We start from the raw sequence: 14,826 nt of genomic DNA, 5'->3' as shown, positions 1-14,826 counted from the left end.
TGGAGAAAATCACAAAGAAAGTGAGTATTATTTGTTCGTACTTTGAAATGTGGACATCGGAAGAATTGACGGCCTGCGTCACCGAAATGCTCATAAACTTGGACTACAACGTCATCTCTATGCTGGCATAGCGGCCAAAATGGGCAAGAAAGAGCATTGTCATTTCCATAGTAATCTCAAACATAGACGTCTAAATGGGGGTGTGGAGACAGTGGATCGATAGGGCCATCAAGAGGATGAGTATACGCCATTGTCTAGATTCAATTCGAGGTTAAGAGATGTGTGATCAGATATTCGATTGGGTTTTCTTTATATACAAGAAGTTTCGGTGATAGTGGATAGATGTGGTAGCACTGAAAAGTTTATTGCCTAGACTGCATTGGTCTATTAGGGGTAGCACTGAAAACTCTATTCGTTAGACTGCACCGTCCTATTAGGGGTACCACTGAAATACACTGCAGACCTGCAACATTGACTCATGCATAGGGTTTTCCCTGCCTCTGCAGTGACGCTCGATTATGACCTTACTAGAGTATCTGATGTACTTCGTCCATAGAAGGCACCTCCATCTCGACCATCTGAACACAACTAACACTAAGCATGACGGGAAGAGGTAGATGGAGAAGGGCCATGCAAAAAATTTGAAGGCCATCCACCAAATGATCCAAGAAGGGACGCGTTCGAAAACCACTGAATACCAAAAGGTATGTCGATGCCCGAATGCCATTGTGGATAGACACGCAGTGTTCGATGTTCATATGACTTGGATACCTTCGGGAGGAGCTACTTATGTTGTTCGAACATAGATGCACTTTCCAAAGAGAGCGAATCTTCTTAGGTAATTACTTTGAAATGACACAATTTTCCATTTACTTCATGTACTAACACTTCTCGTCCGCAGGCAACAAATTGCATCAAACCACTAAACGGGGTGTGTGCATTTCACCATTGAATCGATGACTTCATATCCCCCAAGGACTAGGAATAGGTGGATCAAAGGAAGAAGTGGGATGACGACGAGCTAAATTTGAGGTGCGAGAAAGAAGCCTACGCACAAGCGCGTAAGAAAGAAGCATAAAGTGACGAGGATTAACTATGATGCTACTCCACTATATGCCAACGATTTACTTTCCCTAAGACGTGTCTACATATTATGCTTACCTTTTGTATTGACCATGATACCTAACGTCACAAAAATGTAACTTTTCTATGTGTGCAGTATCCTAGTGTGTTATGTAACCATACTCGAATGAATTATCATTGGCCGTTATTCTACAAACCTTTTTTAACTCACAAATTTGGTGACGGAACACGGACCTTTAACCTTATCCCTGCTGCGATGAAAAGTCATCACTCCGTGTGTATCATTTAGCGATGGAGTACTACATGGTAACTTGTTGTAGATTGTATACTACATGTGATGTACTTTAATTTTATCGATGAAATGACAGAGATTTATCATTCTACCAATACGTTTTTTCTAATCCCAATACTCGCATAGGATTCCCTACTTCCATACTGAGGCAAAAATAATACCTTAATGAACTTTTGCATAATGAAATGATCATTCAAGCAACAGCTTTCACAGAGAATCTCAATCAAGCATCAATGCAATAACTTTTTCAGCTTTCACAATGAATCCCTGCCTATTTGTACTTGTGCACAATATTCACATGCTTCAGTCCCCAACCATACCCATACACTCAGTCTATGCACCTGCCCCCAGACACCATAAATAACCCTACACTCACCCATAGATACATCACTCTTTCCTCAGCTCTCTCAATTGTAATGTCTTCTTCATCTCCACCAAGCCCACCTAAGAAACATGGAGATTTTCATCCACTAGGGGGTCAAACCGCCGATGTGTTTCTGTGACAACCCTTGTAGTCTTCGCGAGTCCTAGGACATCCCCTACACATATAACAGAAGCTTCTTCATATGTGCCAACTATCAGTACGACCCGTCGCGATATGGACCATTTGACTACCCACCGATATAGCGACATAAATCACTCCTCTGGTAGTTTTCATACGATTTCATGCACCGTCTTATTAATCTTCCCTCTTATTTCATTTGTCTAGTCTTCTTCACCTATTTGTGACTTCATGGGATGGCTGGACATGGAGCAAATCGAGGACCAGAAACGATGGGCCGACATAAGCATGTGGTGGAGGAGGCAAGCTTACGAACACCGAAAGTACGAGCAATAGCAGGAGAAACTACGACTGAAGTTTCAGGAGAAGGAGCACATGTGAAAGACAGCGAATGAGCTCGCCGCGGTAGATGCAAGCGAAGCTGAGAGGGAAATGAAGTGGGAGAGGTCCCGTCGCACTAAGGCGGCAGGCCCCGATGCTCTCATGAAAGGCAAGTATCCAAAATGCACTCAGTAAAGAGCATCAATTGTAACTCGATCTATTTTCATTCCTTAAAGTATGTTAGATTTAGCATCGATAAACTATTATGTTAGTCTTTAGATATACTGTACATGTCAATATTTGTTGTCTTCATTCGTTCTGGGTTCTATGATAATTGTGCTTCACTACTACTATTGTTTATGGTGCCGTTTGGATAACTATTTATACAACAAATATTTTTGGTTGTTCAACATCCGCACATCTTATTGTCTCAGCCTTCATGTAGCCGTAATTGATATTTTCAATAGAATTGGACTCCTTTTATATGATGTACAATGAGCTCTGATGATGTCTCAATAATAATTACATAATATTTTCTAAATTATTAAAAAAATTAAGTAAAATAGGGTTTGTCGGTATACGACGTGTCAATAGGCTTGTCAGCTGTCAGCTATAGCGACACCCTTATCGGTGTGTGCCCGTAGGCCTATTGGTACACGAAATGCTGACATAACTTTTATCCACATTCCGTGTACCGACAGGTCGCCGAGCCCAGTACCACGTCGACTGTCCTATTAGTACTCCGTTTGCCGACATTTACCTATTCTTACAAATTTATAAATTTAGCTATTATTTTATAATTTATCAATAAAATAATATCTTTATCTTTATTAGTACTACTTAAAAAATACGTAGTGATTCTCGCACCAAGCAGGACCTCCTGCCTCTAGTCCTACAGACTATCCCTAAACTTCGCAGAAATTACCCATCTTATGCCACTCAATCTCTACTACTCCGCTTGCATGTGTTTCGCTCCCGAAAATGGCGCTCCCGCATTTCGCCTCTGGCTCGCGCGCTACACGACATACACATCGACCGCCTCTCACAGCTCCTAGCTGACATCCACATATGAACGAGCCCAATAACTAGTTACTTAAAAAATACGAATTGATTCTAGAAGCCTTCATATTATTTGACTCCACCCCTCCCATGTTCTGCCAGGCCACCGAGGTGTTTTTTTATTTTTTTATTTTTTAACTTAAAAAATTTAATATATAGATTCTAGATAAAAAATTTACAAAATAGACATCTACCATCCACTCAAAGAACTACAACCCTTTCAGAGAGCGGTAAGGATGCCACGGTAAGCGCAGGCTTTACCGCCCCCTCAGACCCTTGCACGCAACTCATAGTGAACAGTATTCAGCCGCTCAATTTTCTCTTTTAATCTCCTCTGTTAAAAAATGGTCTTCTGTTACTCAAAAAATCCTAAAAATATTTGTACATGTTTCATAATCTATGTGCAACTCATTCTAATTGGATTCAACTAAAAATTATGGGTAGAATTTAAACTAAAATTCTCTTAAAAAAGGTACTTTTATAACTTATAGAAATTATTAGGCCATCAAATAAATTCCAAAAATTTAGAAAAATTCACTAATATTCTTATTATATGATTAAATAATTTCCAAAATTATTTTCAGCCCTAGGTTTGTATATGTTTGAATTCAAATAGAGTTAAAAGAAGAATATCACATGAAATTATAAAAATACATATAAATGAAGCATTAGAAAGGAACTCACTTTTTCAGCATATAATCTAGGGTTGAAAATAATTTTAGAAATTAGTCTATCATATAATAAAAATATTAGTGAATTTTTTTAGATTTTGAGGAATTTATTTGATGCCCTAACAATTTCTAGAATTTATAAAAGTAACCTTTTTTTAGAGAATTTTATTTAAATTCTAGACATGATTTTTAGTTGAATCCAAATAAAATGGGTTGCACATGTATTATAAAATATGTAAAAATTTAGAATTTTTAGAGTAACAAAAGACCATTTTTTTTAAAAAAAAAAAGATGAAAAGAGAAAATTAAGAGGCTAAATACTGTTCATTGCGGGAACAGTAGCCTAACCGACTTGCTGCAAGGGCTAACCACCCTGTTAAAGGCAGGGTTAAAAAACCGTTGGTAACCGCCCAAAAATCGCGGTTACCGACCTTCTCGGCCCGGTCCGGTTTGAGAAACCGAACGGTAACCGAAATTTGAATTTAAAAAATTCGAAAAAATAAAAAAAAATAAAAAATTCTAAAAATTCAAAAAAATCTTAAAAAAAACTAGACACAATTCTAAGACCTTCTGTGAAAAAAGTTTTCAAAAATAATATCGTTTGCATCATATTCTATAGGGAGAAAGTTTGAAAAAAATGAAAAAAATTGAAACGTGCGGCTCAGTTATTAACTCACGTTAAGGAAAAGTGTAACATACAAACACATATTTTTCTTGTATAAAAAGTATTTTAAGAGAATCTTTAAAATTGATTTCACTTTATTTAGAGTTTTATTAAATTCTCTATGATTTTTACAAAGTTCACAAGCATAAAGTGAATATGTTAAGAAACATCACTGTAATTAACTTTTTCATGTCTATTATTATTTTTTCTACGTAAATCATAGTATAAATAAGCTAATGAAAGTGGTTTCACTAATTTTTGAGGTGTGATGGGTCAGTTATGAATTAATCTAGTCGTAACACATTTACACAATCATGCATGTTACAATAACTAATTCATGAGTTCATGTATTTTTAAAAGACATAGGATCATGTAATAAGACTAACAAAATTAGTTTCATGATTTTTGGATTAGCAAAGAGTAAACTATGCATTTAACTTGGTTTAACAAATACAATTTATCACAGAAAATTTTGAACTTTTTTATGAGTATAAATACTTTTATCATGTAGATCATGTTACAAGGAAGCCAACAAAATTTGTTTCACTTGATTTGAAGCTCAGATGAATTAGTTATTGATTTTACAAGGTTGAGCCCTTTTTTGGGTTTTTTGTTGAACTACGCTGAAATTCGATAAAACCGCTCGATAAATCGAGAAAACCGAGCGGTTACCGACCCAAACCGCTCGGTAACCGACCAATTCAAAAATGCGAGAAAATCGCTCGGTAACCGACCCAAACCGCTCGGTAACCGACCAAAACCGAGCAGTTACCGAACAGCTAAAATCGCAATTTTTTTTCCAAAATTCAAATTTTGCCAAATAAATTTTCTCTGAATTTTTTTGAATTTTTGACCGGTAACCGCGGTTATCGCGCATTTTCGGTTACCGCCGGAGCTCGGCAACCGAGCTCCGGTCGGTAAATGGAACCTTGGTTAAAGGGCGGTAAGGCCTACTCTTACCATCGTGGTATCCTTTAAAGGTACGGTAGACGTTTATTTTTTAATTTTTTTTTATCTAGAATCTATTTATTTAATTTTTAAGTTAGGAAATGTAAAAATAAAAAATTTCGGCCACCGAGCGCCTCCCGCGCGCGAGCCGTCCGCCTAGGCTATTTGGGCCGGCTTACTCCAGGGCCACGACGTCACAATCGTCCTCTTGGCCCATCTGGTCAGGCCGCATGCATCCGCCGAGCCACATTGCACCAAAGCCAGGGCCGCAGGCTGCCGCTGGCCACACGCCCGAGCCAGCTGGACCGTAGCTGCGCGCCTAGCAATCTCGGCCATGTGCCATCACGTCCAAATGACTCCCTGCACAATGCATCAAAACAGAACTTGCCTTTTTACTCCACAAGACCAAATCAGCCTTACCTTTTGCTGATTTTTAAAATAACATTATTTTATTAAAAATTGAAAAATAAGTGATTTCTAAAACATTCACGTATTAAAAAAAGCAACCAGATGTGGGTCCCGTGACCTCTCCTCTAAGTCCCGTGCTCTCATGCAGTTTCACGCGCGCTCCGTGCAATGTACGTGCATCATACTAGTTATTAAAAGAAAGGAAAAATATAAAAACCCCTCACAAGTCACTTAAATTTTAACTTTCTTAAAAAATTATTTTATTTAGAAAAACTCCTAAAGGTTTAGTTTTATTGAAAAACACCCTTAAAAATAAAAAAATCACAAAAAATCACAAATTTTTTTAAAAAAACTAGAGACAATTTTAAGACCTTTTATGAAAAAAATTTCAAAAATAATATCCTTTGCATCATATTTCATGGAGAGTAAGTTTGAAAAAAAAGAAAAACTTATAGCTCATTTTTTAATTCGAGTTAAATGCATAGTTAATTATTTACTAATCAAAAAATCATTAAACAAATTTTTTAATCTTCTTACATGATCTTTTATCTTCTAAAAATATATAAATTTTTGAAATAGTAATTGTAACATGCAGGATTGAGTAAATGTGTTGCAGATAGATTAATTCATAACTAATCTATAACACCCAAAATTAGTGAAACCAATTTTATTAGTTTACTTAAACAATTATTTGTGTAGAAAAAATAATAGTAGACATAACAAAGTTAAAATAACATGAGTTAATAAATGAGCTGCACATTTTTTTTTCCAAACTTGCTCTTCATGAAATATGATGTAAAAGATATTATTTTTGAAAATAAATTTCATAGAAGGTTTTAGATTTGTTTCTAGTTTTTTTTAGAATTTTTTTTGATTTTTTGATTTTTTTGATTTTTTAGGTTTTTTTCAACAAAATCAAATTTTTAGGAGATTTTTTAGCAAAACAATTTTTAGAGGAGAGTCAAAATCCAAATAAATTTTGGATGTTTTTTTTTGCATTTTCCCTTTAAAAAAATCTTCTGGATCCAACAAGATCGTTCGGTTCGCAGACTCGCAGCCTGCGCCCTCAAGCTCCTCTTCCGTCTCCTCTCCGGTGTACGGCCCCGACGAGATGGCAGCCCCGCTCCGGCGGCGCCTCCCCTCCCTCGGCCGCACGCTTCTGACGCCGGCGCCGGCGCGGATGCTCCCCGCGGCGGCCTCCGACGCCCTCGTCGAGATCAAGCCCGGGGAGATCGGGATGGTCTCCGGCATCCCCGAGGAGCACCTCCGCCGTAAGGTAACATTCCGCATCCCTTCGCTCTCGTGTTTTTAGCTGGGTGATGCTAGTTCTCGTGGATCCATGTGGGCATATTGAGAGATGTTTTGGATTCACGACGGAGGCGCTGGGGTGGGATCGATGTGCCGGTTGTGTTTGGAGTTTGGAATGGATACTGGATAGAGATGCGAAATTGTTAATCGTATTTTGTTATAGATTGGTCTCGAATTCGAACTGTGGCCTGGAGGAATGTGTGGTAGATTGGGTTTCCCCACATATATGATGTCAACCCAATGCGATTCCTTTCCAGGGCCTTCTGTGACAAAGAGGAATGTGCACTGTATGCTTGCTCTAGAAGTAAAAGTATTGCTAATGAAGTTTGACAGTTCTGGGTTAAGAAACGGAGCATCTTCAGAGCTTAGTGTATGCTGGTATGGATACTAGTTGTCCAATTTTCAGTAGGATAGGTTCTAAATACTTGCAGGTTTAGTAGCATTAAGATGTAACATGTGAACTTATGAAATCAAGGATGAGAAAATATCAAAATCTGGGGTTAGATTTAATATGAAGAAGTTTTCACTGAATAAGCACTATGGTTCGGTTGGCCTTTGACCTATATTTTTTATAATAAATTAATGAGACATTTGGGTATATAACACTGTTATCTTCCAGCTTTTGATATGTACCACCAATTTTGCTGAATGTTAAAGTTTCCCAACGACTAGGGAACTTAGTTTGAAACAAAAGGGTACCGAGGGATGATGTGAACTATTGGTATATCTGATCTATTGTTGTTTTAGTTTACGCATCTTAGCTACCTACTTGGGATGCTTTCCTTTTTCTTCACAACTGGTCAGCTTATCCGTGTGAATTAGCAGGTTGTAATTTATTCACCAGCTAGGACTGCATCCCAGCAAGGTTCAGGCAAAGTCGGGAGGTGAAAAATCAACTTTGTATCAACCCAAAAGTATGATAATTACTGTGCTTTGTTGGTTCTTGTTGGTGCAGCAGCTAGCAAATTGAAAACCATGAATGATGCAATTTGTACTCACATGTGCTGGATGTTTGGAGTTCGTGTTGATTATTGTACCATAGGTTTTTGGTTAGTAAACTAGTATATAATCAGGTATAACTACTACTCCTGCTGCTTATTGAATTTCTTTGCCCCCTCTCCTGAGAAATTGTTATCATTTGAATGTATGATAGGTGGGAGAACCCGTTAATGGGATGGACATCTAGTGGGGATCCATATGCTAATGTTGGTGAAGCGGGACTTACATTTGACAGTGCGGAGTCAGCAAAGGCATTTGCTGAAAAACATGGATGGAATTATGTGGTGGGTCTTCTTTTTCTCTCTCTGGTAGCTGACATTGAGTTGGCAAATTAGATACTCAATTCAACTATTTGGTAAGATTGAAGCAGGACTTAAATTGCATAACCTTCTGAACATGTAGGATGTTTCAACTCTTCATTGTTGTATCTAAGTGTTCAGATCTTAAGTGTCTAAACATAGTAGTGGTGGTAGACAAACTAGATTTGTTCATCTACCAAAGTACAAATGGAGATGGACCTCAAGTTGGTCCTTGTATATGGTTCAAATTTCCAGTTATAGCAATTCTTTTGTTTTGGTGATAGTTAATTTCCAAATATTAGTTACTGGTTAGCTGTTATATACTATTTCCTCAATAGCATCATCACATATTGATATTGGTCAATGGAGAAAAGCCCATGGTTCATTACAATATTTAGTCTGAGGTTGCATTTTGTCCAAAGCTCAGTTTAGTCTCCACTGAGATTCTTTTTTTTCTTTGGGTGCAAATTAGCTTGCATCCATTTGATCTTGTGATCTATGTCCCTCGCCTTAGAGTTCTATCTTTTGCACTTGTCAACATTAAATTTCATTTGAGATATTACTATCTCAAAAACTCACTGTACTAGTGTACTGCTTGCAAATTTACTGGCACTTGTGTTTTGATGTTATGAAGTTTAATTTTATTTTTGAACTAAACTGAAGCCCCTCCAGACATCTGCGATTCCATATTTGTGGAGCAAAACTTACTGTTGAGTAGGATCGCTTTTTAGCTACTGTTGAGGTATTCAATAACTTGTAATCCTTTAGATTTATTAGAATGTTTCTCCCCAAGTTTCTTAGACATCGGAACTCTATACTTACATCATTTACTTTTCTGCAGGTTCGGAAACACCATACGCCTCTTTTGAAGGTCTGTCTTGGTCCCTTCATTTCTTCATTTGACTTCCATCAACGTTTTTTTAAACCATGCATGTAACTTTTGCAATGTTGATTTGTGCTTCTTCTTGTAATGTTTGTCTTGCCACTCCATGATATTGTTAACAGTGCATGCATTTTTTTTGACTTATCACTGATATGGATACCAAATGTTTGCATGAAGCAATAATCTCTTTCTCCAGTTCAGCACCAATCCTTACGATTATGTCTTCTATCTGTGCTGAAACATTTCATATTCTGAGTTTAGAATATACAATTTCAAGTATGTTTGTGCATGTTTCAGTGGATGCAATATAGTCATAGGAAGCTGTTAACATTGTCAAATTAGAACCGTGAAGTAAAAAAATGTTGATGAGGGGAGTAGACCCTGCAGTAAAAGAGTGTGTGTTTATGAAACACTTATTACTTTTGAACTTTTTATATGTTTATGCGAGATAGTTAACCATGCAGCAAAAAAACTGTAACTAGTTTGCTAAAAGACTGCATTTGTAATCGAACCACTTCTGAACTGGAGAAAAACTGGTTAGACAGCTCGGTTTTACAGGAAAACCACTTGAAACCAGGGGCTGGCCTGCAATGACGTGGGGCTGATCGTGGCTGGGTGGCCTGTCTGGGCACCACTAGCACGCAGGAATAAATATAGGTGGAGGTGGGGATCAAACTCGCGACCTACTAGTTCCACCAAGCCACTTGACCGCTGTGTATTTGTGTTGTGTGTCTAACATGAACATACCGTCCTCTCAGGGCCGGTCCTGATACTTTTGGGGCCCTAGGGCGACATAAGAATGGAGGCCCTTTATTCCAACACAATCATGCAATAGTACTTGCTATCATTTTTTAATACATTATGGACGATTTTAGCCTCTAGACTCAAAACGCACATCACAAATTCTGAAAAGAAATCATATATGGCTCACCTTGGGGGATTCTATCAATTCATGCAATTATTCTCCTTTTCCTTTCTTCATTTCACTTGTAGAAACTCTCTACATGTACATCTCACCACTGAAAGGTATAGTGGTATAAGATTAGCTTATGCAAAAAAAAAAAAGGAACAAAGCACCTGGAATTTGATGTTTGAATGGAAACCAATATAATATGTAGAAGGGCCCTAAAAATATATAAGCATATCATACTTAGAAAATTAGAAGATATAACTCAGATAATGGATCTTATTATGAACTTGAAATGGCAATTAGCCAGCCAGGCCCTTCTAGCCTTCTTTGTCACATGTCGGCTCATGTGAATTTAGTATGTACATCTTATGAACCAAATGAAACCAAAATTTAAAAATGATAAATTAGTGGGGTTTGTTTGCTGTAGATCAATAGATGTTAACTGTTGAGATGGCTGCAGGTGCTGCTTTGGGGAAAAGAGAAGAGATCAAGTGGATTAGGGCATGGAGAAAAAAAGAAGAATCGGCGACGGTGACGTTTGTCTCTGCGGAGTGAAATGAGCTAGGGCCTGTTGGACTTCGTTGGCTAGGCTGTTGTTGTCCTTAGGCCTTTATTCTCCTTGCCAAATTGGGCCACAACACATTTGCTTTGTAGTTTGTTGGCTACGTAGCCCAGCGCGCAATATGTACAAGGCCATCTAGTATATACACAGCTGGTATACCTGGGCCGGGGCCCCTACCTTTCATGGGACTGAGGTCGTCACCCCTTTCGCCCAGACCCAGGGCCGTCCCTGAGTTCTCTGATACATTGTCAAACCGACGGTCCAACCTGGTTAGACCAAAGAACTGTGAACCAAGGGCCTGACCGGTTCAATTGCCGGTTTGGCTTCAATAGCTATGTTCAGCGCTAGCAAGTAGAAACAACTGAACTCCAAGTCTAAGTTGGATAGGTTAATGCTTAATTTGCTATTTGCTTTGGTTGAACTGTAGGATGAGAAATCAGTTAGATCATGAAAATTCAGCAACCAAATAGTGATGGGAATTTAGTTTGTTTGTTTATTGAAGATTTGTAGCTTAAATTACCTTGTTTTTCCCTTTCCAGAAAGCCTTTTGTAATTTTGTTTATCAAAATCACTCAAATGTTCCCAGGTTGCTAACTACTACACAACTTATTTTCCTCAACTACTTCATGTTTTGTTCAATTCTACAAATAAATAGTGTTACTTTTGTGTTGGCATGTCAGCATGTTTGCACATGCCGAACATAAAATGATCTGCCTTAGACATGATATCAGTATAGCACATGTGGAATGTTACCATGCATCTTTAATGAACAAGGGAGGAGGGAGGATAAAAGATTATGTACTTGGGAACGGAGAGGTGGAGAAGAGTATGGCGGCTAAAGGATCAACTGATGATGGTAGCACTTGACTGATTTCTTGATGTTCACATTTTGCATGTTCGCTGTGTTTGACTCTTCAAGAAAAGTAGGTCGAGTCCTTCGATATTTGTCAGAACTGAGTTGCCAAAGAAAAGCCAAACTTGGCATCAGCTTTGGAGGTACGTTGAATGTGTGTGAACAATGAATAATTGCCAGAGTTGGTAGCATCCTCATCGACTCTTAAGTCCTATCGTTTGTTAGCAGGATATGGATAAGGACAAGCTGGCCTGCTAGCTGCCATAGAGGTTGAAATAATGTGTCTATTGATGCAATGTGACTACTATTTTAGCAGTCTTTTTCACGGTGCATGCATTCTTACATATGTCCTGCTAAGAATTAGGCTTGTTATCCCTAACCCTAGCTATTTTGCCTAAGCTTTTGAGGTATATTATGCAAAGCTCTAGACTGACATGCAGTGAGTGAATTAGTACAGCAGAACACAAATACGGCTCATACAGTAGTAAAGTTTGCAAAACTCTAGACTGATATGCAGTGAGTGAATTACTAGTACATCATAACATAAATACGGCTGATAGTGTGTTAAAGTTAAATATTTGCATGTTTCTGAAATATCCAGAGTTTGACGGTAAGGCCTAATAATCCTTCTTCCTAGCTATTTCTGTACTCGTCGGGAGCCGTACTCGTCTAATACATTTATTTTATGGAATGTTCATGTTATTCGTTTCGCAGTGACCGTGCAGGTCCAATCAGGTGATGGAACTGGCTCATTACCAGCAGTCTTTACATGACTGGACTTTTAGTACGGCAGCCAAGAGCGAGTTGGACTTTACAGCTCTGTCAACTCAGTTTCGTCATCTTAGAAACAGATGCTAGTTTAAGGCAGTACAGTAGCCGGAATTAAGCTAACTTTGAAGAAATATTAGACCACCTTCGGGACAATTTCAATGTACTCTACCCATTTAAATCGCTTCTACTGGAGAAAAGATTAGCTTGCTATTGCTCTGTTTCATGTTTCTTAAAATTCTTATGCGCATTGATTTCTCAGGTGTTACCTTCCATTTTTCGCGTGTGTTCTGTTACACATGCACTTCTGTGGTACTGGAATAATTTTATTTGCGCAAATTTCGAATTAACACTTGCCGTTCAGGCTGTGTTGATGAAGGAATTTGCTTGTTTGTGATTAATCGCATTATTTCTCGACCATGCAGCCCAAGGCGTATGCAGAAAACTTCAAGTGGAGAGGTGCCCTGAAGACGGAGCAAGCATGAGCTCTAGTCTGAGCCGACATTCATGAGATGTTTTCCTCCTGCACCGCTTTTGCTTTCATCAGTATCCGTTGTGAAAGTACAATGTCGAACATGTCTATCAGACTTGTAATAAGCACGAGCTGCAGTCAAACAAAATACATGTCCTCCCAAAGTGTGTGTCCATGGATGCATTTGTGTTTCTATCCTGTGTGGTTGGTAGTCGAAAGAAGACATCATGCCATTCCCATGTTAAATAATATTTCAGCTGAGCCAGGGTTAAACGTGTCAGGCTGATGTCTACGCTTTAGCCCAGTTCTACGCATGAACTGCCATGCACGACCAATCCTGCATGTCCATGCGCAACCTGTCGTTGCCAAATTGGCAAATTGTGAAGATCCTTTTTAGAGAGAGAAACGAGGTAGAAATTAACACGGGCCGTTTCATGCAAGTACAAGTCATATTTTCTTCAGTCAACATCTTATGTACTTCAGATTTGAGAACTGGGTCTACATTCTATGGACTCTGCAAAAGAAGAACCTGATCTAGTTTAAGATGCAGCTTGGCCTATGCACTTGGGTTTCGCACACGGCAGTGTGTCACACACACAGGATGCGGTACAAACTTATCCTAGCTCTCACTCATCTCGCCGGAGCGGTGGCTGACGGTTGGACCGGCGTCGGCGGTGCGAAACCTCCAGGTGAAGAGGTAGTCTCTGGAGTCGCACTGCAGCCGGCTGACGTCGCACGGTGCAGAGATGGAGGTGCACTTGCCGTCGTACTCCCACTCGATCTTGGCCGTGTATGTGAACACCCCGTAGGTCTTCGGCAGCGACACGGGCTCGGCCACCACCAGCACCACCTCGCCGCTGATCCTCTTCGATGCGGCGGCCACGGCGTCGAGCCACGGGCACTCGGGCTGCCCCACCATCTCTTTGTACGCGTCGTTCACCAGCCGGACGCGGTTGCTCGAGTCCGAGACCGCCGCCGGGAGCGCGTCGGCCTCCAACTCGTCCTCCACCTCTGCCGCAGTCTTCGAGGCGACGGCGGTGCAGGTCGAGTCGGTGCGGTGGATGGACTCGACGTGGATGATAGAGCCCACGGGGCGCAACGCCCGCGGCGAGATGACTTTGGGCTCCAGCAGCTTACGCAGCAGATCGCGCTCCACGGGGACGTCCCTCTCGGCCTCCGCCGCAGCCTTCGGCGAGAGCCTCGCCAGGTCCTCGTCACCCACGCTCGCCGGCGGGAGCGATGCCACAGGAAGGCATGCACTACCCGGGACGACAAAGGACACATGCGCCCTCGTTGCCGTGTCCACAGCTTCGGTGGCCGCCGCGCACCGGAGCGGCGTGTACGTCGCCGCCGCCCTCTTCCTCTTGGCAGCCGGCTGCGCCGCCGACATCGGGGACACCGGCACGACGGTCGGGCGGCTGCGTTTTCGCGCACGGCACGGCCTGCTCTGTAGCTGGTAGAGCACGCGGTTCGCGGCCACCACGCCATCGGCCGCATGCGCCGGCGACGCCCCCGCCAGTGCGGGCTTGGGCGCGATGGGCCGGAACCGCGCCAGGATCTCGTTGGCCTTGACGGCCATGTCCGCCTGCTGTACCATGGCCATGGCGAGCTGCACGGCGGGCTCACGAGGCTCGGGGTCAGGTCCACTGACCCGATCACTCGAGGGAGCGAGACGGACCGGAGCACGGCATTGGGACCCAGGGCAGGCGCGGCTTAAGAAGGCGGGGCAGCCAATCGGACGCGCGCAGACGAAGGGGCACGTGGGAGCGCGGGCCGGGGTACGTGGGCGCCCGGGCGGGGATGCGGTCGACACGTAGGCGAAGC

At 41.0% G+C, this 14,826-nt stretch overlaps 1 protein-coding gene and 1 pseudogene across 1 annotated transcript; one reads left to right on the top strand and one right to left on the bottom strand.

Moving 5' to 3' along the window:
• Nucleotides 1-7,013: 7,013 nt before the first annotated feature.
• On the top strand, nt 7,014-13,196 carry LOC133890114 (NADH dehydrogenase [ubiquinone] iron-sulfur protein 4, mitochondrial-like; annotated as a pseudogene).
• Nucleotides 13,197-13,506: 310 nt separating this feature from the next.
• LOC133890848 (uncharacterized) lies at nt 13,507-14,669 on the bottom strand. Its single transcript, XM_062331453.1, has one exon. The coding sequence runs from the start codon at nt 14,603-14,605 to the stop codon at nt 13,622-13,624; it is 984 nt and encodes a 327-aa protein (XP_062187437.1). The 5' UTR covers nt 14,606-14,669; the 3' UTR covers nt 13,507-13,621.
• Between the last annotated feature and the right edge of the window lie 157 nt (nt 14,670-14,826).

Source organism: Phragmites australis, chromosome 14 (genome assembly GCF_958298935.1).
Source record: "Phragmites australis chromosome 14, lpPhrAust1.1, whole genome shotgun sequence".
NCBI lineage: Eukaryota > Viridiplantae > Streptophyta > Magnoliopsida > Poales > Poaceae > Phragmites > Phragmites australis.
This window is presented reverse-complemented; position numbering and strand designations above follow the sequence as displayed.